The sequence below is a fragment of the Pristis pectinata genome, chromosome 10 (assembly GCF_009764475.1).
Source record: "Pristis pectinata isolate sPriPec2 chromosome 10, sPriPec2.1.pri, whole genome shotgun sequence".
In the NCBI taxonomy this organism is placed as follows: Eukaryota; Metazoa; Chordata; class Chondrichthyes; order Rhinopristiformes; family Pristidae; genus Pristis; species Pristis pectinata.
Genome location: NC_067414.1, coordinates 29187433 through 29215202, shown reverse-complemented (window position 1 = coordinate 29215202; position 27770 = coordinate 29187433). Strand labels below are relative to the sequence as shown.

The 27770-nt window shown below is 39.4% G+C and overlaps 1 protein-coding gene across 1 annotated transcript; it reads left to right on the top strand.

Annotated features, from left to right (window-relative positions):
- The first annotated feature begins 24 nt into the window (after nucleotides 1–24).
- Nucleotides 25–27481, top strand: ube2j1 (ubiquitin-conjugating enzyme E2, J1). Its single transcript, XM_052024619.1, has 8 exons — nucleotides 25–162; nucleotides 10272–10345; nucleotides 11746–11877; nucleotides 13028–13112; nucleotides 13541–13646; nucleotides 17836–17965; nucleotides 20142–20276; nucleotides 25453–27481. The coding sequence occupies exons 1-8, from the start codon at nucleotides 132–134 to the stop codon at nucleotides 25717–25719; spliced, it is 960 nt and encodes a 319-aa protein (XP_051880579.1). The 5' UTR covers nucleotides 25–131; the 3' UTR covers nucleotides 25720–27481.
- Nucleotides 27482–27770: the final 289 nt, after the last annotated feature.

Here is a 27770-nt window from a genome sequence, read left to right as displayed (position 1 = left end):
ACGTCATCCGGAGCGGCGCAGCGGATTGGGCTGCGCGGGCGGCCGCGCCTGACCGTGGGCGGGGCTAGACTGTAGCGCGGCACCGTCTCGCGAGAGCCGGCGGCCGAGCTGCCGACATCAGCAGCATCAACATGGAGGTTCAGTACAACCTGAGGAACCCGGGTGAGTGACGCCGACGCGGTGAAGTCGCCCAGCGTTTGGTTACCGTGTTCCCGAGAGGGCCCATTCCGGGCGGAGGCTACTCGGCCACCGAGTGCCTGCCTGTCCTTGACTCAGTGGACAGGCCGGGCTGCCTCCGACCGGCAGGGGTGGACGTCCAGCCACTCCTTCCCCAGGCCGGCTCGGGGAGAGGCCGCTGGCCCTCCTCTGTGTCACCGGCGGTCCACTTCCACACACGGCCTCGGGCTGAACCTCAACGCTGTCGCTAGAGCCGTTCGAGTCCTTCGATGTTGACAGATTAGTTGGATGAGCTCCGGGTTCTTTCAGTTAAACACCAATGAGGCCAAATCTTTTTGATTCCTTGCAGCCACTTGCCATCTCCCAATCACTGGTTGGAGTAAATAGTTCACAGTCCGCAAGGTGAAATTCTGGTCCTATATCCTTGATCGGAAAATCACCTTTTTCTACGTCCGTAGAATTGCAAAGTCCTCCCACACCCTCTTCCTTCCGTCCATGGTGTATTCAATTCATCCGTTAGTTTAGTTTGTGTTACAATTTGAAAAATCTTATCAATATTTGTCTTCCAAGAGCACAAGATAAAAGGAGCAGGAGCAGCCACCTTGCCCTGCTCTGCTGTTCAATATGATCATGGCTGATCTGTGCTGGTCCCAAGTCCTCTTCTGTGCCAGTTCCCCAGAAACCTTAATTTCTCGATCTTTCAAATATTTACCTATCGCCGTCTTAAGTATATCCACCACCTACAGGGGACAGAGAGCTCCAAAGATTCACTACCTTCTGAGAAAAGAAATTTCTATGCATCTCAGTTTAAGTGACTTAACCCTTATGTTGTAGTTATCTCCCCTTGTTCTTAATTCTCTCACTTGTGAAAATATCTCAACATCTAGTCTGTCAAGTCCCCTTATGATCCTATATGATTGAATAAGGTCATCCCTCATTCTTCTAAAGCCCCAGGAATACTGAGCCAAACAGTATAGTGACGCTTGATAGGATGATCCTCTCACCTCAAGCATTAAGCTGGTGAATCTTCTTTGGACAGTGGCCTGCTGACTGTGTACAATAGTAACAAAACCTTGACAGAGACACAAGAAATTCTGTAGATGCTGGAATCTGGAGAAATACACATAAAATGCTGGAGGAACTGAGCAGGTCAGGCAGCATCTGTGGAGGGAAATAAGTAGTCAATGTTTCAGGTCGAGACCCTTCATCAGGACTTCATCAACAAAAGCTCCCTATTCTTAAATTCCAACCACTTCTTGATAAAGACTAAAATGTCATTTAGCTTCTTAGCCTGTCTACTAATTTTTTTTTGAGTCAAGCACCAGAATAATTAGATCCCTCTGAGCTTCACTCATTTGCATTCTCCATATAATAATACACCTTTTGCTTCCTCTCACCAAAGTGCATGACCTCTCACTTCCTCACATTAAACTCCACTTGCTAGATTTTCACCCAATCACTCAATGTATCTCTATCCCATTGCAGAATCACAGTGTGCTCAGCACAACATACCCTTCCTGCTATTTTCACATTTCCCTCTTGAACCTTGCCAAATGGCTGTCTGAAATTCATATTATCAGTCATGAGGTTTCATGGTGAGACTACTAATAATCAGTAGTTCCTTCAAGTTACTAAACTAACAATGCAGCTTGAAAGGATAAATTATATAAAAACATTGTTTAAAATAAACTTTGCTGTATTTATGCAGAGGTTTTATTTTTTGTTTCAACTTCTAATTGTTACAGATGCTGATGAAATCCTAGCTGCGAGTCATTCATGATTGTAAATTTGCCTATTTAGAATAAATTTGATAATATAAATATTAAAGGGAAATACGTTGGCAGCTTGCATTATATTGGAGACTTTAGAGATCTGTGCATTGCATCCAATGCATCATGGTCATTTCTTTCTTTTCAGTTGATTACTGCTCACTTAATGAAATTAAATTAATAAATAATGTGAAGCCTGAGGGTTATGGACATATCTATATCCAATTAGAAATTACTTCCCAAGTCTGTAAGATGTTGCACAAATTGGAGAAACATTCAAATTGCCACTGTGTTGGTTTATTAAATAAGTTGAGCATTTATCATAAAAAACAGTTGCTGGAAATACTCAGCAGATTAGGGCACTTCTGTAAAAGGTATTTAACATTTTGAGTTGATGACCTTTTATCAGAAATCAGCATTTCTACTATTTCCAGCATTTGCAATATATTGCTTTTGAACAATAACGTATAATGAGATTTATAATCTACAAATCTGACAAAAGAATTATTGCTTTTTAGCAATGTATGTTTTTATCTTGTTGCATTTCTTTTGTCTGATTTTGTGGTCCACTTCTCAATTGGAACTTGAATTAAAGCAAGTGTGAATTTGGGAATGGATTCGCAACACATATCATTGCTAAGAAACAAAAAACCCTGGGAATCATTAGAATGCATCATCCAAACATCATAGAATTTTTGTCTGTGTCCTTCTTGTAATTTGGCACTCCTTTACTAATTATGATAATCTGGAATGTTTTAGCAGAGTTTTAAAGAAGAAACCTTACCTATTTGACTGCAGCTCAAATAATTGTCTAATCATTGCAAGGGCTGCTGATGGGATAGTTGAAGTGCTTATTTTAAGATAAATCGATAAATAGTACTAAATGATTTTTGTTATTTGATTCAGTGCCATAGTTCAGGATATTAAAATTGCCCACATACTCAACAATTCTCTGCATCTGCCACCAATTTAAGGCTAATGTGAGCTTTAATAATGGTGATGTGTACTAGATCCAAAAGAGTCCCAGGTGTTGTGACTGGTTTGAGAACATGATGAGTTTGAGAAGTCTGTGGTCATCTACACCTGGAGCTAGGCAGCATAATAAAATCTATATCGAACCAAGGCTATTTTTATCTAAGTAATAGCTTTTTTTGTAAAGTTTTTTTTTCCCCCTAGTTTCATTGGTGTTGAACATCTTAAAAATAGTAATGGATGATTTTGCTTTAGAGTTACACAACTACATTTGATTGCAAGATGGATACAAAGAAAGGCAATTTCTGTGCATCCACTTCAAGAGAATCTGTATTTCCTCAATATCCATTATGAAGCTCTGCTGTTCCATTGAAAACATTTTTCTGGGCTGATTATGTTCACATCTTTTTAAATGAAGAATCTTTTACATTATTCTTAAAATTCTCTTTCATAACTATAACTTTTTTCTCTTGTATTAATAGCACTTTAGAATTGTAAATGTTCCAGTCTCACAAATTAGACACTCCACCTTTTTTTTTGAAAACTGACAAACAACAGACTCAGATCTGGTATTGAGCAGCAAGCTGACCAGGTTTGCCTTTCACCAGCTCCTTAAGGCAGTTCTTATCTGCAGCTAATTCTTAGTTGTTTGGTTAACTCTTGAACAGAGCACAGCTTTGCCATTTGTATGTGGTAAGTCCTCACTACACTCAAAATTGCCTCAACTACCAGTTATTCCACGCCCCCAGCTATCCCAGCTTTCAGAAACTTTAGAGAGAAATGTCTGTGAATGCCTCAGTCGCGAGCAGCCAAAAACTATTAAACATTAAAATGATACACTTAAACACTCAAATATGTGCATTTAAATTGCTAAGTTTTGTTTTTAAAAGTTGCAAATAGAAATTGTACATTCCCTTCTCCTTTACATTCTTCATTCCTATGAATGCCTTAAACCTGTACCATCATCATAGAATGGTAAGGCACAGAATCGAGCCTTTTCGACCCACCTCACCTGTGCCGACAAGGATGCCGATCTATGCGTGTCTGCATGGGTTTCCTCCAGGTGCTCCGGTTTCTTCCCACCTTCCAAAGATGTACGGGTTAGGAAGTTGTGGGCATGCTATGTTGGCACCGGAAGCGTGGTGACACTTGCTGGCTGCCCCCCAGAACACTACGCAAAAAAATTGCATTTCACTGTGTGTCTTGATGTACATGTGACTAATAAAGATCTTATCATATCTGGTGGAATTTCAGCAGCTGTTAAGGATAACTGTTGAAGTTTGTGTCTGGAAATTCACCATCCACTCTCGGTAGAAGGCAATTGGTATTTCCTGGTAATCAACTTTGAGGAAGTTACACTTTCAGTTTTACCCAGATGTCCCAAACTTCCACGCATACAAATGTAAATGTCTGGCCAGTGGTTTTGCATAACTGTTGGAATTTCTGTGGAAGATCTAGGAGAATGTTTCTCTCAAACTGTGTTGAAGTGTTTCTTTGTAGCTCACTAATCATGTGGCTTCTCAGCACTGGTTTATTTCTTGAATATTTTCTTGAAAACAATTTACAGTGCACTGAGCAGCTTGTTTGTGATGTCTGTTTACTCCTTTACCCATATTGGTCAACATTCCTGATGCAGGGTTTCAACCCGAAACATCGACAATTTCTTTCCTCCCACAGATGCTGCGTGACCCACTGAGCTCCTCCAGCTCATTGTTTGCTGGTCAACATTCAAATTGCTTTGATGGTGTTTTGCAGTGGTTGGGGGTAATGATTTCTCAGTTTTTTAAAACAAACTCTTCTGCAGGTGTACTCCACAGATGAGGAACATTAGATGATCCACACTCGTGGATTCATACTGTGCAACTTGTTAAGAACATAGAACATTACAGTACAGGCCGTTCAGCCCACCTTGTTGTGCCGACATTTTATCCTGCTCTAAGATCTATCTAACCCTTCCCTCCCACATAGCCCTCCATTTCTCTAATCGTTCATGTGTCTAAGAGTCTCTTAAATGTCCCTAACGTAGCTGCCCCCACAACCTCTGCCAGCAGTGTGTTCTACGCACCCACCACTCTGTGTTTTTTTAAATAAAAATAACCCCTGACTTCCCCCTTATATCTTCCTCCAATCACCTTAAAATTATGCCCCCTCATGTTAGCCATTGTTACCCTGGGAAAAAGTCTCTGACTGTCCACTCGATCTATGCCTCTTATCATTGTGTACACCTCTCAAGTCACCTCTCATCCTCCTCCTCTCCAAAGAGAAAAGCCCTAGCTTACTCAACCTATCCTCATAAGACATGCTCTCCAATCCAGTCAGCATCCTAGTAAATCTCCTCTGCACTCTCTCTAAAGCTTCCACATCCTTCCTATAATGAGGTGACCAGAACTGAACACAATACTCCAGGTGTGGTCTAACCAGAGTTCTGTAGAGCTGTAACATTACCTTGTGGCTCTTGAACTCAATACCCCGACTAATGAAGGCTAATGCACTATACGCCTTCTTAACAACCCTATTGACCTGCGCGGCAACCTTGAGGGATCTATGGATGTGGACCCCCAAGATCCATCTGTTCCTCCACACCGCTAAACGTCCTGCCATTAACCTTGTACTCTGCCTTCAAATTCGATCTCCTGAAGTGATACACTTCACACTTATCCGGGTTGAACTCCATCTACCACTTCTCAGCCCAGGTCTGCATTCTATCAATATCCTGTTGTAATCTACAGCAACCTTCTACACTATCCACAACACCACCGATCTTTGTATTATCAACAAACTTACTAACCCACACTTCCACATCCTCATCCAAGTCATTTATAAAAATCACTAAGAGCGGGGGTCCCAGAACAGATCCCTGCAGAAGACCACTGGTCACCAACCTCCAGGCAGAATACGGTCCATCTACCACCACCCTCTGTCTTCTATGATCGAGCCAATTGTGAATCCACACAGCCAAGTTTCCCTGGATCCCATATCTCCTGACCTTCTGAATGAGCCTTCCATGAGGCTATTCCATAAGTACCTATTTTCTGCTGTTTTGCTTAAAACAGATCTGTACCCACAGGAGTTTATGAAATATAATTAATAAAAATATAATAGAAAATATGTTACAAGAAATTTGTAGTTAATGCTAAAACAAATTATCTGGCAAAACATTCTATGATCATAAATTGTAGATGGAAATTTTTGTTCTAATTTTACAATGTTGGTCAAATCCTCTCAGGACTGATTTGGATTTAGTGCAGATATTTGATTAAGATGAAAATCATTAATTTTATTTTAAATTATCATATTATGCTGGAAAATGTGACCATGCTTTAAAAAATTAAAGCAATTAAGCATGACTGGTAATCTGTTTATTAATTTACTAATCTAAAGTTAATTGTATCAAAAAAAGTAGGGAAACTTGTGCTGGCTAAAATTTTGTTTCTAAGCTTTTAATTGTAGCGTGCAGTTGATAAACCTTCAGTAATAATGCTATGATATGCTGTGTCACCAAATAAAATTTTCAAGACATACATAAAAGATAATGTAGGAAAACATTTGGCTACTTCAAGTATAGAAATTTGGTACTGCACAAATACTTGGCAAATAATACATTCAAAGCTAAATAAGTTCACTTTGCGCCATACTTCTAATTATAATTTTAAAAGTTTTTGTTTCAATGGATTTGGAACAATGGAAAATTAGATTAAAGTACTTGTGGAGCTATAGTTTGTGATTTTAAAATATTTAGACTGACACAAATGCCTAATTTGGCAGTTCTCAACCCACTTGCCTCTGTGGGTCACACTTGCAGTGTGATGGTCTTCAACCTGTTGTATTGATTCAATATTCTCTCTCCAAAGATACCGCTTGACCTGCAGGGCATTTGCAGCCTTCTCTTTTTAGATTTCCATCAGCCTGCTGTGTTCCACATCTCATAGTTTCAGTAATGTTTTTTGCTCTCAAGTTTTTATTTATCTTCCTCTATTTACACCTCCTCCAGACAAATTAGTGACACTGAACAGATCCCTCTCTCAGTCTGCATCAATAAGACTGTGTCATCCAGCTTCTCTTGGAATGTTGTGATAGGATGAAGACCCTTTGTTCTCTCTACCTCCCCACTGCAACATAAAATGTTTATTTTTCTTACCTTTCCTAGTTCCAATGAAAGGTCATCAATCTGAAATATTAACTCTCCCTCAAGATGCTGCCTCACCTGCTGAGTATTTCCAGCATTTTTCTGTTTATTTTGGACTGCCAGTATTTTTTTGTATTTTTTTCTAATTAAATATAATTTAATCAAAATTTTCTGTTTTTTCTCTTGCATTAATTTATTGTATCCAGGCTTGTATTTGTATGAAAATGTATATGGTTGCATTTGATATGGTGCGAAGATGGTATTTAGAGCTACAATGTAGTCATATTTGTTTCAGAGGCATGACTCACTGAGTTCCTCCAGCAGTTTGTTTTTTAACTTCACACTTCTCCTTGCCTGTTTTTATATACTGTGATTGCTCCTTTTTGTTGTGGTTGATTGCTTCAAACTTGGTAACATGCAGAAACAACTAAGTTCTGGATTTTTAAAATTGATTCCAGGTATTTGACTGTTGCCATTGTTTATTGACCATGCCTAATTGTCATTGAGAAGGTGATAGTGGGCTGCTTTCTCAAGCTATTGCAGTCTGTCTGATGGTGCTGTTCCCACAATGCTGTTGGGCAACAGTTCTGAAAGCAGTGCAATGGATGCCTGACGCAGTAGCATGTCCCTTCCTGGGCAGCTTGCTGGAGGAGATGCCTTTTTAAGCTTCTGTTAGGAAGTTTCTCGGAAATGCATACTTGGCCAGTTTGTAATTTGCACCAAGCACTTTTGGGTTATCACAGATTTCAACCTGTCTTAGAAGGCATGGGATATAAAATGAATAAATGTGATTCCTTTTGCATTCTAGTTTTTATCTTTACTTTTCAACACTGTAATCATCTTTCTTAAAGTCTTTGGTTTCATCCAGACAGGCAGCAAGTTCCTTTGTGCCTGCACATGCTGAAGCTCCTCCACCTTTGAGATTTCCGTACTTGTGTGACTTGTACCTGTGTTTTTGTGTCTTTCTGATCAAATCTAAATCTAAAGCACTACCTAATGGAGGTCAAAATGTCCAAGTAATTTTTCTCCTTGTTGCAATTGCTATGACTGTACCACATAGTTCCTTGAGTTGCAGGTGTTTAAGATACGTCAGATTAATTTGCTTGAGAAGTTCACATCCATGCTGGCCATAAGTCATGGACGTGGACCTTGAACTCTTAGGATTAGACAATTCACTTGGACTATCTACGACCAATTCACTTGGGACTATCTCCAACACCTCTTATCCTCATACCTGGACACTATCCGGTCCCCTCTGGTCCATTCCCTTCCCACCTACGTCCATGACACATCACACGCTCTCCAACTTTTCCATAGCTTTAAGTTTTCCGGCCTGCACAACCTCATCTTTACCATGGATGTCCAGTCTCTATATACCTCCATTCCCCATCATGATGGCCTCACCAACCTCTGCTTCTTTCTTGATCAGGGAAGGAACCAGTTCCCTTCCACTAACAGTCTCCTCTGCCTGGCTGAACATGTCCTCACCCTTAACAATTTCACTTTCGATTCGTCTCACTTTCTACAGACCAAGGGCGTGGGCCCTAACTATGCCTGCCACTTTGTTGGCTACGTTGAATGGTCTCTGTTCCAAGCCTACTCCGGCCCCATTCCTCGGCTGTTTCTCTACTATATTGACGACTGCATTCATGCCACCTCTTGTACCCATGCAGAACTCGACAGTTTCATGAATTTCGCCACTAATTTTCACCCAGCTCTCCAATTCACTTGGACTACCTCTGACACCTCTAGCTTAATGGCATGAATATTGAATTCTCCCACTTTAGGTAATCCCCACAACCCTTCCCCACAATCACCCCCAGCATGCTTCTTCTCTTTTTCCCTTTCCTAGCCTCTTTTTTCTACTTTTTAACCCTCTCCCTCCTTATGTTTGACCCATCCCCCAGTGGATCTGCTCTCCCCTCCTCCCCCGCACTTGCCTATCACTATCTCCTACCTGCATCTACCTATCACTGACCTGTGCCCATCCTGCTTCCCATCTTTTGTCCACCTATCACTGCTCTGCTTTTCCCTCCTATACATTGGGCTTCCCCTTTTCCTATCTTCAGTCCTGAAGAAGGGTCCTGACCCAAAACATTGACCACCTGCTTTTATCCACGGATGCTGCCTGGCCTGCTGAGTTCCTCCAGCATCATCGTGTTTTTCAACTCTTAGGCTGTCCACTTGTGGTATGTGAAGCTAGGAAGGCTGAGCAACCACCTGATGGTTAAGCTGGAGGCTTTGTAGATATATTACGTGAATGCAAACATTGTTGATTGATACCTGCAGTGGAAGCAGCGGCTTGCATTCCTTTAAGCTAGCAAGGTATCCTAAGGTGCTTAATCAAAGTAATTCTGATGCCAAGCCACAAAAGGAGTTTATAAAAATATGACTAAAATTTTAATTGAAGAGGTAGGGTATAAAGATTAATAGAAGAAAGAGAGCTGGAGAGGTTTAGATGTGAGATGAAATAAAATTGGGGATAAACAGAATACCAGAGGTAGAGCAGTACAGATAATTTGGAGCTTGTGGGGCTGGAGGGAGTCATAGTTGGGCAGGGAATTTGAAAGAACAATAAGAATTTTGAAACAGATGTTTTCTGACTGGGATCCAGTATAGACCAGCTTGGATGTATGCTGGGACCTCGTGTGAGATAAGATGCAGGCTGCAGTACTTTGGATGAGCGCAAGAATGGGTTAGGTGGGAAGACGCCCAGGATGGCAACAGGATAATCAGGAGGTGAAAAGTACGTGAACAAAGGTTTCAGCAGTGGATTAGGTGAAAGTTACAGGCCAAACAAGCAAAAAAGAAGACCTCTAGTTCTTTGAGAATATTTTCAGGGTGTCAATTTATCCACATCAGCTGCCATGGTAGGAGCTCAAATCATTTTGCTTATATTGATGAAATTGGTTGACTCCTGAAATTCTCTTGTTGGGTTTCAACCTAAGTTTAGAGATGAAAATGGCAGTGTGCTATCCAGCTCGTCCTTTGTAATCACATCATTTTAATTGCTTTAATTGTTTACTGCATTCGAGTAAAGTGATTAAGTTATAAACATATCCATTTGCTCCAGATCCAAATCATGCCATTTTAAAAATGATGCAGAACATAGTCTTCAAAATATGATTGAGTATTTTAGTGAACTAAACAAACTCACAGTTGCTTATTTGCAACCATTATTTAGATTTCTTATTTGATGCTGAATTATCATTTTTTTTATTTCAAAGCTGTCAAACGTTTAATGAAAGAAGCACAAGAACTAAAAGACCCCACAGAACAGTACCATGCCCAGCCTTTGGAGGTGAGACTTTTAAAACTCAAAAGAATGATTTGAAGTGTGATTTTGCCCATGATATTGGGAAATTGGATTTTCTCTCCTAACATACCATTCCCGAGTGATCCAATAAGTGAACCTTTTCATTTTCTGGGTGCTGCTTAAGGTTAAGAGGCTTTTAAATGTCTATCCTTACTCCTTTTTCTCCACTTGCCATGAAAGTACATCTGGATTTTTATTTTGTAATTTTAAAACTTTTTAAATTTTCGTTGGTTGGTTTGAGCAAACTGTAATGAATGGCTGAATTACAGGTATTGTCTTTCCTGGAGGTTTATTTTTAATCTGGATCATAAGCAAGTCTTTTTTTGTTTCAGTTGCAGCATACCTGTATTTTTTTTTCCTCAGTGGTTCCATGAGGTAGTTGTTCAACAAGGTTGCTTTATCTGTAGTCACAACTCAGTGTATTATGATTTGTAATTTCACTTAAGGTGCAATTTAGGTTTTATTTTAATCGTAACAGTATATTGTGGTGGAATTTGTTAAAAGTGAATGTCGAGCCTGAGTTTTCAGAGCTGTTATGGATTACAGGAATCAATCCAAACACTGTTAACTAAGCTTGGTTAGAGGACATCATGCTGGAAACACTATTAAATTAGTGGAAGTCTCTGCTGACAAGCTTGTGAAGTGAACCACAGAAGCTGCTGTCAGAAGCTGTCCTTTGCCACTGGCAAAAAGTACGAGCCATAGATATAGCTGGTTCTTCCAGAGACTGGTGAGCTATCCTAGTCCACTGGTTACACATCATTAGGAGTACATTGTGCCTGGGAGCACACTGGAAGAAACGATGTACTGCCACGGGGACATCAGTGGCCTCAGTTCTTGAGTTAAAAAGAGGAATAAGCAGCCAAGGATTCTGCTCCTAATTTCTGGCCTCTGGCTCTGGTCTTTGGTGATGAACTGGATTTTGGTGGTAAAACGTGTTGGGAGAACTGGATATCTGGAGTTAGTCCAGACAAAGGATCACTCTTTCTAACCCAGAGGCTGGGAAAGGACATTGAGTGCACAGGGACCAGAGAGAGAGAGTCAGAAGCTTAGGTCCTTTGGAGCTAATAAATTTTCGGTAACTTAAGTTGGTGCTGCCTGGATCAACTGTAGCAGAGGCCTTTTGCAAAGCAAGGTCTGGGAAGTCTACTGGGACACTAAGCTCTGTGGAGAGCTTGGTATCTTCAAAAAGTCCAGCATAATGGTTTGTATAAGTTGGGGTGGATGTTGCTCATCTCTCCAGATGGACGAATGCTTACATGCTATAGATAAATGCCAAGCATATTTATACCTTTTGTGACTTGCCTTTTGCCTCTTGTGACTTAACAAATAAAAAATGCTCCAGTTGCCATTTGTAAACTCATTGTTTTCTTTTTCATTTTTAGGATAATCTATTTGAATGGCATTTCACTGTCAGAGGTCCTCCAGATTCTGACTTTGATGGTGGTGTATACCATGGCCGAATTGTGCTTCCACCAGAATATCCCATGAAACCACCCAGCATTATTCTTCTAACAGTAAGGTCATTTTAAGTTTCTTAAAAAGTCCAGTTAGTATACTTGTATTTAAAGCAAGTGAACCCTTGGACTATTGCCTAGTTTTAATCAGGTGTAGCAGTTTTGATTCCAGTTGGTTGTAGGGTCGATGTTGATTGGTACATTTAGTAAACTCCCTTTCCACTAAGTAATATAATGGGATCCTTTGCATGCACCTAGACAGACAGGCTGATTCTTTCTTTAATGCCTCATCCAAAGTATGCCACCCTATAGAAACATTGATATTATGGTGAAATGTTGAACTGGATTGTATACACAAGCTCCTACATTAGGCTTGATTCCCTGTGCCACTGATGTGGATGTTGAGATGCCAACTGAACCAAACTAATTGTTTTTTTATCAAAATATAACCATTTTGGGAGAATGCAGATAGAAAAGGTTGAATTTTTTTCTACTTGCAAAATAGATGAAAAATGATGAGTTACAAAATTGTTGAATAGTAAAAACATTCGGTTTTCATTGGAAGATGTTGAATTTATAGTATATTATGTTTGCACGTATTCTAAGCTAATCAATATAGTTCATGACCTAGTGTATCACAGAGCTAGTATTGAATTTAGTCAGCAGGCATTCATTTGCATTGTGTGTCATGGTTTAGTCTGCAATTGTAATCTATGTAAACTTGTAAACCCCTGTGCTGCTGGTTATATAACCATGTTTTACATTTAACTTGAGGGTTTATTGGCAGACAAGCAACAGTTGATCAACACTCATGCTTGTTAACACACTTGCATTTTGGTTTTTACCTTTTTGCCCTGTTATTTAAGAGTCAAGGAAATCTGTCTTTTGTAGCACTTCCATATATTTTCTGACAATATCAGAGCACTAACCAAGCCTAAAATTGGTTCCTAATCAAAGCTATGTTAATAAATGTGACAAAATTCTCTTTATTTCCCTTCTCAGAGTTGGGGTTGACTGGGCTTTCTGGAAAATGGGAATGAACAATTTATTCAGTAGAGTTTTCTAAAGGCAATTCAAAGTATTCTGATATTTTGCCTTGATTGTTTTGGAAGTGTTAAGAACAACAGGAAATGATCAGAAATTTCACAAATAGCCATCATGGTGTATTAATTATTTGGTACTGCTACTTGACCAGGTCCTTTTTTTTCAGCCTAATGGAAGGTTTGAAGTAGGAAAGAAGATTTGTCTGAGCATTTCTGGACATCATCCTGAAACTTGGCAACCGTCCTGGAGTAGTGAGTATCACCTCAAATCCAGGTCATAAATGTGAATCATCACTTCCAAAGCGCTTGTACCATAGGTCACTAGTATTGTGTTTTATTGAATTGTAGTACAGCTTTAATTCTGGCACAATATAATTAAAGCTTTGTATACAGAATTACATACGTTTTTTTATCCGAAGTTTCCTATTTCAGTCATGCAGCATTGGGATATTTGAGATACCAGGCTGTTTCTCCTTTCAAGACTCTGAATTGTTGGCTACAAGAAATGAGGCCAATCTAAACTTGAGTTTGTCTGTATCTTAATGGACCTTTCAACCACTTAATTGCTTAACTTGTAGCCATATCGTTTATGATTTAGACTTTGAAGGAAAAGGAAACTATTTACTTTTTAAAAAATTTAATTAAAATAACTGCTTTAAACGTGTCATATTTTTTCCTAGTACGGACAGCATTGTTGGCTATTATTGGTTTCATGCCAACAAAAGGGGAAGGAGCTATTGGTTCTCTGGATTACACTCCTGACGAGAGAAAAGCTCTAGCCAAAAAGTAAGATTTTGTTTTATGTACATTCAACTTCTAAGAGAATTTCTTGTAATTTGAGGCAAATTGTTGTAGTCACCCCAATCTATCCCCTGACCAAAATCAAAAATGTTCTAGGAAGAAAATGTACATTTGTTTTTAAAACCTTTAACTTTTATACTAAAAAACTCCATTATATGCAAAATGTACTGGATTTGAGAGTCCTCTATCAAATTATTTTAAATTGCATTTCAAGGTAACTAAGGCAAATTGAAGAACTGTAGCATAGCACTGGAATATTGAATAAATTGAAGAAGTAATATCCCAGAACTGTGGATGATGGTTTCAAACACCAGTGCATTAATTTGTTCTTGTTATCTTCAATCTTAATGATGAAAATAAGGAATTGGCTACATTATCAATTTACAATTTAAATCTACTTGGGTGCTAGTAGTTACGTATGCCAGGATATCATGTATTTGCATTCATTGTGGCCTGCTGCATTTAATGTTGAAATTATGAAGTGGCTTAACAAGACCACTTTCCTAGACTATTAGACTGTATGCAATCTCCTGGACAGAGTTTGCAGCAGTCAGACCTCCTCTGTAAAGAATTGTCCTTTATAGCTTCTTTCTCCTCAGCTTTGCTGTTTCCAAACTCAACTTTTCTGATTAAAACATAAAATGTGGGAAGTACTCAGCTCTTTGGCATTTCCTGCATTTTCTGTGTTGTTAAATTTCAGATATCCAACATCTGCATTGTTTTGCTTTAGGTCTTCTATTCCAAAGCACTCTTAGCAGCCTTGCATTCTCTGCCTTGCGTAAACTCCAACCCATATAAATTCTGCTGTGCTTATTGTAAAGTCTTGACAACCACCTCCACATCCTTGCTGATTTGTATTGAATCATAGTCTTCTAATGTTTTGCAGATTTAAAGCTTTCCTCATTTTAATTTTGGTTGCATCTCTGAAAGGCTTTTGCTCTTTGTTATATTATTGGTGCAATATAGATGCAATCTGCTTTCATTTTCCCAAGTGCAAAATGTTCTAATATAGAGTTCATAGTGTTATACAGCACGGAAACAAGCCCTTCAGCCCAACTGGTCCATGCTGACCAAGATGCCCCATCCAAGCTAGTCCCATTTGCCAGCGTTTGGCCCAAAACCTTCTAATCCTTTCCAATCCGTGTACCTGTCCAACTGTCTTTTAAAAGTTGTTATTGTACCTGCCTCAACCAGTTCCTCTGGCAGCTCATTCCACATACATACCACCCTTTGTGTTTTTAAAAAAAAAAGCTGCCTCTCAAGTTCCTGTTAAATCTTTCCCCTCTCACCTTAAACCCATGCCCTCTAGTTCTTGATTCCCCAACCCTGTGAAAAAGACTGACTTCATTCACCCTATCTACGACCCTCATGATTTTATACACCTCTCAGTCTCCTACACTCCAAGGAATAAAGTCCTAGACTGTCCAACCTTTCCCAATAGCTCAGTCCCTTAAGTCCTTGCAATATCCTTGTAAATCCACCTCCCAGTCTCCTACACTCCAAGGAATAAAGTCCTAGACTGTCCAACCTTTCCCAATAGCTCAGTCCCTTAAGTCCTTGCAATATCCTTGTAAATCTTTTCTGCACTCTTTCCAGTTTAATAACATCTTTCCTACAGCAGGGTGACCAAAACTGAACACAATACTCCCAAGTGTGGCCTCACCAGTGTCTTGTACAACTGCACCATGACCTCCCTACTTCCATACTCAATGCCCTGACTGATGAAGGCCAGCATGCCAAAAGCCTTCCTCACAATCCTGTCTAACTGTGACTCCACTTTCAGGACTTTGTACTTGAAGATCCCTCTGTTCTGCAACACTCCCCAGGGCCCTACCATTCACTGTGAAAATCCTCCCTGGTTTTGACTTTCCAAAATGCAATACCTCGCACTTAACTGAATTAAATTCCATTTGCCATTCCTCAGCCCACTTACTCAGCTGATCAAGATCCCTCTGTAATTTTTGATGATGACCTTCATTGTGGACTATACCACCTATTTTAGTGTCATCTGCAAACTTATTAACCATGTACATCCTTATCCAAGTCATTGATATAAATGACAAACAACAATGGGCCCAGCACCAACCCCTGAGGCACACCACTAGTCCCTGGCCTCCACTCTGAGAAACAATCTTCCACCATCACCCTCCACTTTCTACCATCAAGCCATTTGTAAATCCAATTAGCCAGCTCTCCCTCGATTCCATGCTATCTAAACTTCCAGAGCAGCCTACCATGTGGAACCTTATGAAAGGCCTACTGAAGTCCATTTAAACCACTTCTGCCGTGCTGCCTTCATCGACTTTCCTGATCACATCATCAAAAAAAACTCAATCAAGTTTGTGAGACTTGATCTTCCACACACAGTCATGCTGTCTACCCCTAATCAACCCGTCTTTCCAGATGCATGCATATCTTCTCCCTCAGAATCCTCTTTAGTAACATACCTACCACAGATGTTAGTCTTGCTGGTCTATAGTTCCCAGGTTTTTCTTTGCCACCCTTCTTAAATAAAGGCACAACATTCGCTGCCCTCCAGTCTACTGGCCCCTCACCTGTGGCTAATGATGATGCAAGTATTTCAGCCAAAGCTCCTGCAGTTTCTTCTCTCGCCTCTCGTGTTCTTGGATATACGTAGTTAAGCCCTGGAGATTTGTCTACCTTTGTACCTTTTAAGTCATCCAGCATTTCCTCTACTATAATGCGGACAATCCCCAAGACCTCCCCACTTACTTTTCCTAATTCTGAAGTCTTCATGTCTTTCTCCATGGTTAAAACAGAGAAATAGTCATTAAGGACCTTGCCCATCTCCTGCATCTCCACACAAGGGTGCCATTTTTGGTCTTTGAGGGGCCCTATTCTCTCTCTGTCACTTAATATACATAACATTTCTTGGGATTTTCCTTGATCTTCTCTGCCAAAGCTATCTTGTACCTTCTTTTTGCTCTCCTGATTTCCTTCTTGAGTACACTCCTGCATCCTTTGTACTCCTCCAAGGATTCACATGATCCCAGCTGCCTGTACCTGACCCATGCCGCCTCCCTATTCCTAGCCAGGGCCTCAATATCCCTCATCATCAGGGTTCCCTACTCCTATCAGCCTTGCCCTTCACTAACAGGAACATGCAGACTTTGAGCTCTCACTATCTCACCTTTAAAAGCCTCCCACTTGCCTGTCGTCCCTTTGCCTGCAAACAATCTACTCCAATCAACCTTTGCAAGCTCCTGTCTCGTGCCGTCAAAATTTGCCTTCCCCAATTTACAACTTGAACCTGTGGATCAGTTCTGTCCCTTTCCATCGCTAGTTTAAAACTAATTGAACTATGGTCACTGGTCCTGAAGTGCACCTCCACTTTCACCTCAGCCACTTGCCCTGCCCTGTTACCCAAGGGTAGATTGTGCTTTGCCCTCTCCCTAGTAGGACACTCTATAGATATAGATATATATATATTGCTCAAGGAAACTTTCCTGAACGCACTTAACAAATTCTATCCTATCTAAGCCCTTAACAGTATGGCAGTCCCAGTCTATGTTTATTCTTTTATTCTTATTCTTTTATTCTTACGACTCTCCACAAAATCCCTGCATACTTGTTCTTCTAATTTCCATTGACTATTTGGAGGCCTATAGTACAATCCCAACAAGATGATCATTCCCAACTTATTTCTCTGTACCACCCATAAATTCTCACTGGATGATCCTTCAGTAATTTCATCTCTGACTACTGCTGTGACATTCCGCTTAGTCAGAAATGCAACTCTCCCTCCTCTCTTTCCTCTGCCTCTATCCTGCCTAAAGTACCTGTACCCTGGAACATTAAATGCCAGTCCAGTAAAATTTTTCACTATTAAAATTTTGCTAGGTCATTTGGTGGTGGTGCGCGTGGGTTATGAAATGCAACTAGATTTCTCATTGTAGTGCTCACTGCATTTAATATTGTGATAACACTGTACCAAATTGCGCTCAAAAATGCGTGAACAACCAGGATGTTTTAAGTTCTATAACCTTTGCCTAACCTAAGGTGCTGCTTTGATAGAAGAAGTCTACTAAGGGACCACTTGTTTAAGAATATTTAGATTAATTGTCACTACTGTTGTAATGAACAGATTGCAAGGAGTCATAAGTTTTCCTAAAATAAAAATACTGCTAAAAGGCAATACTTAATATGATTTTAGGTCACAGGACTTCAACTGTGAAATCTGTGGTTCTCACATGAGGACAGCCCTGCTTGCTTGCACAGAAAGTAGCGTTCCAAGTCTAGCTGATGTGGAGGCCAAAGAATTAGCAAAACAAATTAATTTCAAGGTATGTTGCATTTTATAAATTGGACAATGAATGTTGTAGTTACCCGCAATGCATGCATCCTGCAAGCAAATCGAGCAAAATTAAGTCAGAAAAGTCAGTTTGATTAACATCTGCACTGTGATGCTGTATATTGTGTGCCAGCACTTTAATGCATTAAGACAAACAACTTTGCAGGAACCAGAGCTACACAAGTTGGAGGCAGCTTCTAAGTAGTGCCTCAATGGACCATTGAGGTTAGGAGAAATTTAGGAGATAGTTCCAGAGCTTAAGGCCTTGCTAGCTTAAGGTTCTGTAGCCAGTGGTGGGGCTATTAAAATTGGAAATGTTCAAGAACACAAAGTTGGAAAGGCACTAAAGCTAAGCAAAAGTATAGTTGAAGATTTCAGCAGCAGTTGGAATTGGAGATGGAAATAAATGGTTTTGGTGAGGCTGCAGGGTTAGTGATTCACAACTGGTTTAAATATCACACTAACAATGAAAGCGGGTTTTTATTAGTCCTGTAAAGTACCAAGGCGAAAGTTGAAATTGGTAGTTCAATGTTGCATCTGAAGGTCATGGCTTTGGGCTTCCTATTATTTATATGTGAAATTTCTACATATTCTGTACCGAATATCTGATGACTAAGAATGGAGAAGTTCAGAGATGCCAGGTAAAACAGTGTATCAGCATACCTACTGAAATTGACTGTTTAATTTGGGTAACGTTGCCAACGGTTGGGATATAAGAAAAGGGAGAAAATCAAGGATTTATCCTTCATTGCAAAAGGTAATCGTGCTATTTTGGGTGAATATGGTCAAGGGAACCGATGGTGGGCCTTGTGGATAAGGGCATGAGGAGAGCCAAAGGAGACTTAAAGTAAAATGTGAGTTCAAGGCTGTCTGTTGGGTGTTTTGGAGGATGTTTAGCATAGTGGACCAAATGAAATGAGGAAAGTGGTAGAAACAACTCCTGGTCCAAATCTTGATGATGAAAATCCATAAGGTGTTCTGACGTATTGGAAGCAATGCTTCAGGTTGAAGTGAAGCACATGGCAGGGGCTGCCTTTGTATTCTAGGATATTCTTGATATAGTGAGTAGTTTGGCAAGAAATCAGCAATTTATGCAAGTGTCAGATCTTGCAGTAAATCTGTAAGCTATTTTCCATCATCTGTTCGTGTTGGTTCCTATAGGCCATGGCAGTGAAGGTCATGGGAGGGGGAGCAGTTAGAATGAGGGAGTGTTCTGGAGGGTATCACGGGTGTAGTTTGGCAGATCATTAGCTGTAGAAATACTTATGGAAGTGGAGAGCCAAACACAAGGCAGTGATATTTTGATCATGCAAATGAATGGGGCAGAGGATTTTCTGGGGTGGATACAGAAGGAAGTTGCATTGGGAATGGGGGGGGGGGGTCACATTTTGAGGGGGAAGAGATGCACGGTACGGGAAGGTCCAGTCAATGGTGGTAGCAGTCCCACGTGAGGTGGCAAGGTCAAAGAGCTGACCTTGAATATGGGGGATCATGTATGGAAGGAAACTGAGTACACAACTTGCTATCCTACTTTGAGAGAGAGGAAAAAAAACAATGAATTGAGATCTTCTGAAAAATTAATTGGTGCAGAGGCAATCAGTGGAGGTATCTTGGTGGGAAACCTTTTATAGTGCTAAAATGATCTGTAGAGAACTTAAAATGAGGTAGAACAAGGAGAGATGCTCAAAGCAAGGTAAATCTCAGCATAGAAGAGTGAGACTGAGGTATAATACCAGTAATGAGAGCCAAGCTACCACTGCAAAATTGTTGACGGGGCAAATAGTGGAAAGTAAAGCCAGGGCGCATGAGTCTTTGCTTCCACCACCTTTTAAGGAAGAGAATTCCAGACTCTCTGAATACTTTTTTTTAGGTAGAAGTAGATTCTTGTTTAAACAAGGAAATGAAGTGTTCCCGAGGGTAAGGGAACAGTTGAAGTTATAGTGAGATTAGCATGATCTTATGGCAGAGCACGCTTGAGTGACCTATTCCTCCTCCCAACTTGTATGTACATATGAGGTGCCAGCGCTAAAATCTTGGCCCAGATTGTAAGTGGAAGTCCTCTAATGCAAATGAAACAGCAATCCCTAAATCATATTTGAATACAAGACTATCAGCCAAGCTAAGCTAATTGTGTAAAGTTTGTAAATGTGCTATTTACCTTTCAACAGGCAGAGACAAATATCCCCACCAATGCTGCAGCTGAATCTGCTCCTGCACCAATAATAAATGAAAACCAAGATAGTCAAGTTTCGCAGCAACCTCTATCCACTGGCACCAGTCTGGAATCAGAAGTTACAACAGAGGTATGTAAACCAATTTGTTCTATATCTTTAGCCTGTACTACACAGGTTTACTGCAGGTATGTACTTATGGAGTCCAACAATTCTTATGACATGTTTCTATTTAAGTAATCTGTGGGAAAGGGCAAACAGAATTTTTTTTATTAACTCAATCCTGATCTGGCCCTTGGTCAATGAATATTTCAAGGGGTTTCATAATTTAAACAAAGCCAGTGTTATTATCTGTAAATTTGACGATGTTCTCACCAGCTGCAGTGTTCATCTTTTGATCATTTACATGAATATTCCCCTTAATATTATTGTCAAGGTAAGGATTGTCAAGATAAGGATTGTCCCTGTGCCCTTGTTTTGTTTTATGTGGTACTTTTGTTCTAATGCTACTCAGAATCACGTTTTTGCTGCATTGACTGTCTTTATGGTGCCAGTGTTATTTATCAGAATCTGAAAATTTTGCTCTGTACAAACCGATGCTGATTTCTGCTGTTACAAAGTTATCTTTATTAAGCAATTTTCAGCTATCACCTTTAAATTCAACAGCAGACCTGTTCAATAAAACCTTCATGACAGTTTGACTCTTTGAACTTTTGAACTATTTGGTCTGGAAGCAATCCTTAATACATCCATTAATTTGAAATTGCCACAAGGCTTGTTTGCAGTTCAGTTAGCAAAACTGACAGTCATATCAACTGTAATTTAAATGAAATCCTGGATCTTAACCACCATCAAAGATCCCATTGAATTTTCCTTGTTTATTGTTCCGATTTGATCAATTTAAATCCCTGAAAGAACTTGAATGCTTTTTGGGATTTAACAGATGAAACTCATTCAAATTAGTTTGAGAATCTCCAACAAATTTCCTAGTTATTATGATGCTCTGCTGTAATTATTTCATGTGGATTGAGCATTTATGTAACACTCATCTGTTATGAAATGCTGTAGCCTGGAATGCAGCCAAGATGGTCTGGGGGGGGTGGAAGGGAGCTTCAGCTTGAATTTGCAGATAAATTGTAGTCAAAATCCAGGATAAGCTGTTGTTCAGGAATGACGAAGACTGGAGATTGTTTTAGTAAAAGCAAATCTAATGACGTTGATCCATCTGCTCGTGTTCAGTGAAAAAGATAGAAAAGCTAAAATGAATCAACAACTTAAATCGGGAAATTCTGTCTGCATATTTTACTTAACATCTGATTAATTAGTTTGATCTATTTTGCATTTAAAATTGGGTCACCTACATCAACAAAAAATAATTTCATGATATTGTTGGGGGTGCTGCAGTCAATAGTAGTTGTAATTAAAGTTTATGAAGGATATCTTATTCCTAAAAGATGCATTTTAATAATGATACTAATCGTCAGTGTCCGTGAAATGCATTATATTCTTCCTCCCACCACTTTTTGTTTGTGAGACTCAATTAAGTTGTTCCTGATGGATTCATTCTGTCCATCATGATGATTAGCTATATATTGTTTAGCAGTCAGTTTGCCGCCTTTAATGTGAGATGGAGTAATGTGATGCTGGAAGATAGGCATGTGAAGCGAGAGTAAGGGAGGAGTTGGGGTTGGCAATCAGGGACTAACAAGAATTTCTATTCGGGATGAAGAGCAAGAGAGTGTTACTGGAGTCAGGAAAGGCAGATGTAGTTGTGATTACTGAATGAGCTAAAAAGTAGAGAGAGGAAACAGTAGAAAGGCTAGCTGTGAATGAATGACCTGGTCTAGGTGGCGTGCATCTTACTTTGCTGAAGGCCAGTCAGATTAACCTCAGTTGTGGGATACCTTTTTTTTTAATAAAGAATAATTATGGATAGAGGTAACAGTCACCTAAGTGTGGATTGATTAGGGAAAGCTCACATAGATTTGTTAAAGGAAAATTATGTTTAATTTGTCAGATATTTTTATGGTGACTGGGTGGATGAGCAAAATCCTATTGATGCGATCTGTATGGACATTCAAGTGGTGCTTAATAAAATGTCTATAGAATTTTTAAAAAGCCAGTTGAAGACAAGAAACTGAGTAGCAGCAAATGGTTATTTTTCAGGGTGGAGGGCAGTGTATAGTGGTCTTCCACAGTATTTTGTACTTATTCTCTATCTTTAATGTCTTCTAATGATTTAAATTTTGATATGCAGGGGACAATTTGTAAATGGCCAGACCACAGAAAAACCTGGAAGCATAACAAACCATGAAGAAGACAGTAACAGATTTCAAGGCGATGCAGACAGATGGTAGAATGGGTAGACTTATTGCAGATAAATTGTATTACAGAAGGCTGTAAGGTGTTGCATTTCAGCAGGAAAACTGGAGAGAAACAATGTAAACTAGCAGACACCATTCTAAAAGGGGTACAAGAGCAAAGATCTGAGGGTATATGTGCAAAGCGGTAGGGTTTTTTTTAAGAAAGAGTGTATAGAATGCCAGGCTTTATAAATGGAGACAAAGTAAGAGCAAGGAAGTCACAATGAACATTATAAAGACACCTTGTTCTAGCACAAATGAGGCACTATATACATTTCTAAGCATTGCACTTCTTGTGGAGGGGTGGGGTGGGGGGAGAGGTGAAAGCAGAGAACTGTTTTCCCTGGAGCGAAAAATGCTGAGGGATGACCTTGTGAGGGGGATAGATAGGGTAGATAGTCACAGTCTTTTTCCCAGGGGAGTCTAAAACTGGAGGGCATAAGTTTGTCAGAGGGGAATGATTTTAAAGGGGGTTGGAGGGATAAGTTTTTCTTCAGAGTGGGTGTGTGGAATGAGCTGCCAAAGGAGATGGTAGGGGCAGGTACAATTACAGTGTTTAGAAGACATTTGGACAGGTACATAGATAGGAAAGTTTTAGAGGGATATGGGCCAAAAGCAAACAAATGGGATTAGCATACATCGCAGCTTGTTAGGCATGGATGAGTTGAGCCAAAGGACCTGTTTCCATGCTGTATAATTCTATGAATCTAAATATAAGAATTAAGAGCAAAAGTGGGCCGTCCAGCTCTTTGATCCTGCGGTGCCACTCATCCAGATTACAACTGATCTTTTACCTCTGCTCCATTTTCTTGCGTTGTTCCCTTTATCCCATTATTCTCTTAAATTCACAGTCTATTAAAGTCACAGTCTTTTTCCCAGGGTAGGGGAGTCTAAAACTAGAGGGCGTAGGTTTAAAGTGAGAGGGGAAAGGTTTAAAATGGACCCGAGGAGCAACTTTTTCCGCACAGAGGGTGGTCCGTATATGGAATGAGCTGCCAGAGGAAGTGGTGGAGGCGGATACAATTACGACATTTAAGACATTTGACAGTTCCATGATAGGAACGGTGTAGAGGGATATGGGCCAAATGCAGATACAGTGGCATGCAAAAGTTTGGGCACCCTGGTCAAAATTTCTGTTACTGTGAATAGCTAAGTGAGTGAAAGATGACCTGATTTCCAAAAGACATAAAGTTAAAGATGACGCATTTCTTTAATATTTTACTTTTTTATTTCCATCTTTTACAGTTTCAAAATAACAAAAAAGGAAAAGGGCCCGAAGCAAAAGTTTAGGCATCCTGCATGGTCAGTACTTAGTAGCACCCCCTTTGGCAAGTTTCACAGCTTGTAAACGCTTTCTGTAGCCAGCTAAGAGTCTTTCAATTCTTGTTTGGAGGATGGCTTCTACAACAGGATAGCAATCCTAAACACACCTCAAAATTCTCAATGTACTACCTCAAGAGGCACAAGCTGAAGGTTTTGCCATGGCCCTCACAGTCCACTGACCTAAACATCATCGAAAATCTGTGGCTAGACCTCAAAAGAGCAGTGCATGCAAGGCAGCCCAAGAATTTCACAGAACTGGAAGCCTCTTGCAAGGAAGGATGGGTGAAAATTCCCCCAAACAAGAATTGGAAGACTGTTAGCTGACTACAGAAAGCATCTACAAGCTGTGATACTTGCCAAAGGGGGTGTTACTAAGTACTGACCATGCAGGGTGCCCAAACTTCTGCTTCGGGCACTTTTCCTTTTTTATTATTTTGAAACTGTAAAAGATGGAAATAAAAAAAGTAATCTTAAAATATTAAAGAAATGTGTCATCTTTAACTTTATGCCTTTTGGAAATCAGGTCATATTTTACTCAGCTATTCACATTAACAGAAATTTTGACCGGGGTGCCCAAACGTTTGCATGCCACTGTATATGGGACTTGCTCAGTTAGGCAACTTGGTCAACACGGACGAGTTGGGCCCAAGGACCTGTTTCTGTGCTATATAGCTCTGAGTCTATGATTCAATGAACTCAATGACTAAGCCTCCATGACCTTCCAAATATAGAGAATTCCAAAGATTTGCCATCCTCTTCTGAAGAAATTTATCCTCCTCTTGGTCTTAAATTGCATAATCCTTATTCTGAAATAGTGACCCTGGTTCTAGAGTCCTGAGCCAGTGAATTCGCTGCATTTATCTGGTGACTGCTGCAAGAATTTTGTATGTTCTCTTCTCATTCTTTTAAATCCTGAAGAATACAGGCCTAATGTACTTGATCTCTCATACAACAGACTTGTGCCAGGAACTAGTCAGGTGATTCTTCATTGCACTCCCTCTATTACAAATATATCCTTTTGTGTAAGACCAGAAACCATGGATAGTACTCCAGGTGTGATCTAGCCAAGGCTCCAAATAATTACAGTGATGTCTTTATTCCTGTTTTCAAATCCTCTAATAATAACAATAGCCAACATGCCATTTACCAATGGCATGGCAAAACCAATGACAAATATCATGGGGTAAAACATTTCTACTTAGTAATTTGGCTTTCAAATATACTGCCAGGAATAGTGGTGGAGGCAGGTATAACCATGGCATTCTAAAGGGAGTTGGATAAGTATTTGAAGAAATTTGTAGGAGTATAGGGAGAAGGTAGAGAAATAGGAACAGCTAGAAGGTTCTTGCCCAGAGCTAGCATGAACTTGATTAGCTAAATGACCATCTTCCTTGCTGTCACCTTTGAGAAACTGAGATGCAACTTACCACAGTGGTTGGAATTTGGCAATGATGTGTCCTCTGTAGAGCTTTTAAATTTTGAAGAAGAGGAGAAAGAATCTGTTTCCAAAAAAAAGGTGTTGGCTTGCCTTTTTTTAATAGTGATTTCCATTTTCCAAAATGACCTGATTCTTTTTGATGGAGGCCACAAAACCTTCAAGATTTTGTTTTTCTTTTATTCAGATTATTGGAGATGACACTCGGGTTGAGAATCAGGAAAATACACAAAGCGTGCCTAATACGACATCCCTCAGCCCTCGACAGCGGCGTGCTCAGCAGCAACAGCAGGCAAGACGTCCAACTTCATCATACTCTCAAGTCCGGCAGCCAGCTAATGCGAATCAAATAGGATCCACTATCCTAATTGTTGTTTTGACATTAGCACTGGCTGCCCTTATTTTCCGAAGGATTTACATGGCTAATGAATACAGATTTGACTATGAATTGTAATGATCAGTTGTTTTGTATAGCCATAGACTGGGTTTACTACTAATCTTGTGTATTCCAGCATGCTCAGTCACCATATTAAATAATATTTGCAGGGCATTGTATGACCTATGCAAAGAGGATATTAGAAGTTACAGTATGCAAAAGTTGTGCATAATTATCCTTGGAGATAATAAAAAGGCATTTTCCAAAATTTTACACTGCAGGGAAACTCATTCAAGAATATTTTTGATCATATCTTGTTCAAATCATTTTAGTTTTAGTAGAATTAAGTTGTTTTCATTGAGGCTATGCTGTTCAAAAATGTATTGTTCTGAATGTGTTGCTGAACTTTTTAACTGGAAAGTTCTTTGGCTGTTAACCCTGGTACAAGTCAAGTTATATGCAATTTTCCCTTTTTGAAGTGAAACCTGTTTCTTTCTGTCATCTAATATTGTAACCCTGTCAGTTAGAGTGTGAATTTCCAGTTCCTAAGTGAATTTAAGCACCTTATCGGGAGGTTTAGTACTTAGCAAATTTAAAATCCCTATTGAATTCTTAACATTGCTCAGTGAAGTAGTTACTGGCTGAAGTGTAATACTAGTTTCATGACACGGGTTAACAGAAAAACAAGCTATCTAATATATCTCCTTGCAAGGATCCATCAGAAACATGATATAAAACCTACAAAAGTGAATCTAAAATCAATGGGCATCAAATGTATATCTTCTCCTCCTCAATTTGTGATCTGGTAGATACATTTAACAGAAATTATTTTTTAGGAGCAGCAGATAGTATGGATTTTAAAAGATTTCTAATGATATAAGATCCCACAGAATAGGTAGTGAAAAGGAAAATAATTTGGCCCTTGTCCAGGAAGCAGGTCTGGCATACCTTTTATTTAAGTAGCCTATTTTAATGTGGAGAAACATGAAGGAATGCTAACAGTAATTATGTTACCTTGACAGCACATAAAAATATTTGTAACTACCAATAGGCATAAGAGATATAGGATTTGGGAATAGTGCTTGGATAAGTTATTTGTGGAAACCTCTTCCCCTATCCCGATTCAGCCAAAGTAAACAAAAAATATTGCATTTTCCAGCAAGTGATTAAAAAGGATACCTTTTCTCAGTTATGATGATTTCTTTCCTTGAGGTATGAATGCAGTGGCATGTCAGAGTTGGAAATTGTAATATGTGTATATTGAACTTTGTGTTGAAAGTTAAAATACAATTTTCTTGAATGCAATGCTATGCAGGTTTTTAATTTATGATTTGCCATTTTTAGTAAATATTGTTTACAAGTCAACAGAGGGAGCTTGTTTCTCAATTGCTGGAAATCTTTTGAACAATGATTTTTGCTGATGTTAAGTTGTCTATTTTAAAGCAATCTCGTACAGATGTAAATGTTTAACACTGTATTTCCTACTACAGAATTGGTTTTTGTGGGACCTGAATACTTTATACAACCATCATCACAGCACTTTACAGTTAAGGGAACAATGTGGTTACTTCTATTTTTCATATGCATCATTGTTACCAGGCTCAAGGTAGATGTTTGAGAAAAAGCTTTTTTTAAAAAAAACTCTTTTTGGGTTTGGAATAAAAAATGAGCATGCCTGTTTGGTAGCTTTGCCTGTCATCCATTCCAGAAGTTTCTTTGGAGAGTTTTGTATCAAAGTTCATTGGTAACACTTCTGCTGCAAGCACAAATCAGAAGGTCACTAAAACAGTGCTGCTACAACAGCTAATCATAGTATTGAATAAATATAATTCCACATTTATTGTTTGTGCTTTTTCTCCTTTATTTTATTTCCTGTCATTGATCTAGTAATTAGCACATTGAATGTTAAAACTGCTTACAGTCATGTCTTATCTAAATGAAAACAGTCGCAGCTAGAAATGCATAAACTGCATTTTAGTGGCACTACCAAATATCTTTAATAGATTAAAGGGAAGAGTATTTATGTAACCACTGAAAGCTATTTTGTACATAATATTAAAGTACTTTGTGTACTACTTTACTGTAACGTAGGAATAATCAGACAGTGGACTAAGTGACCTGATTCTGCA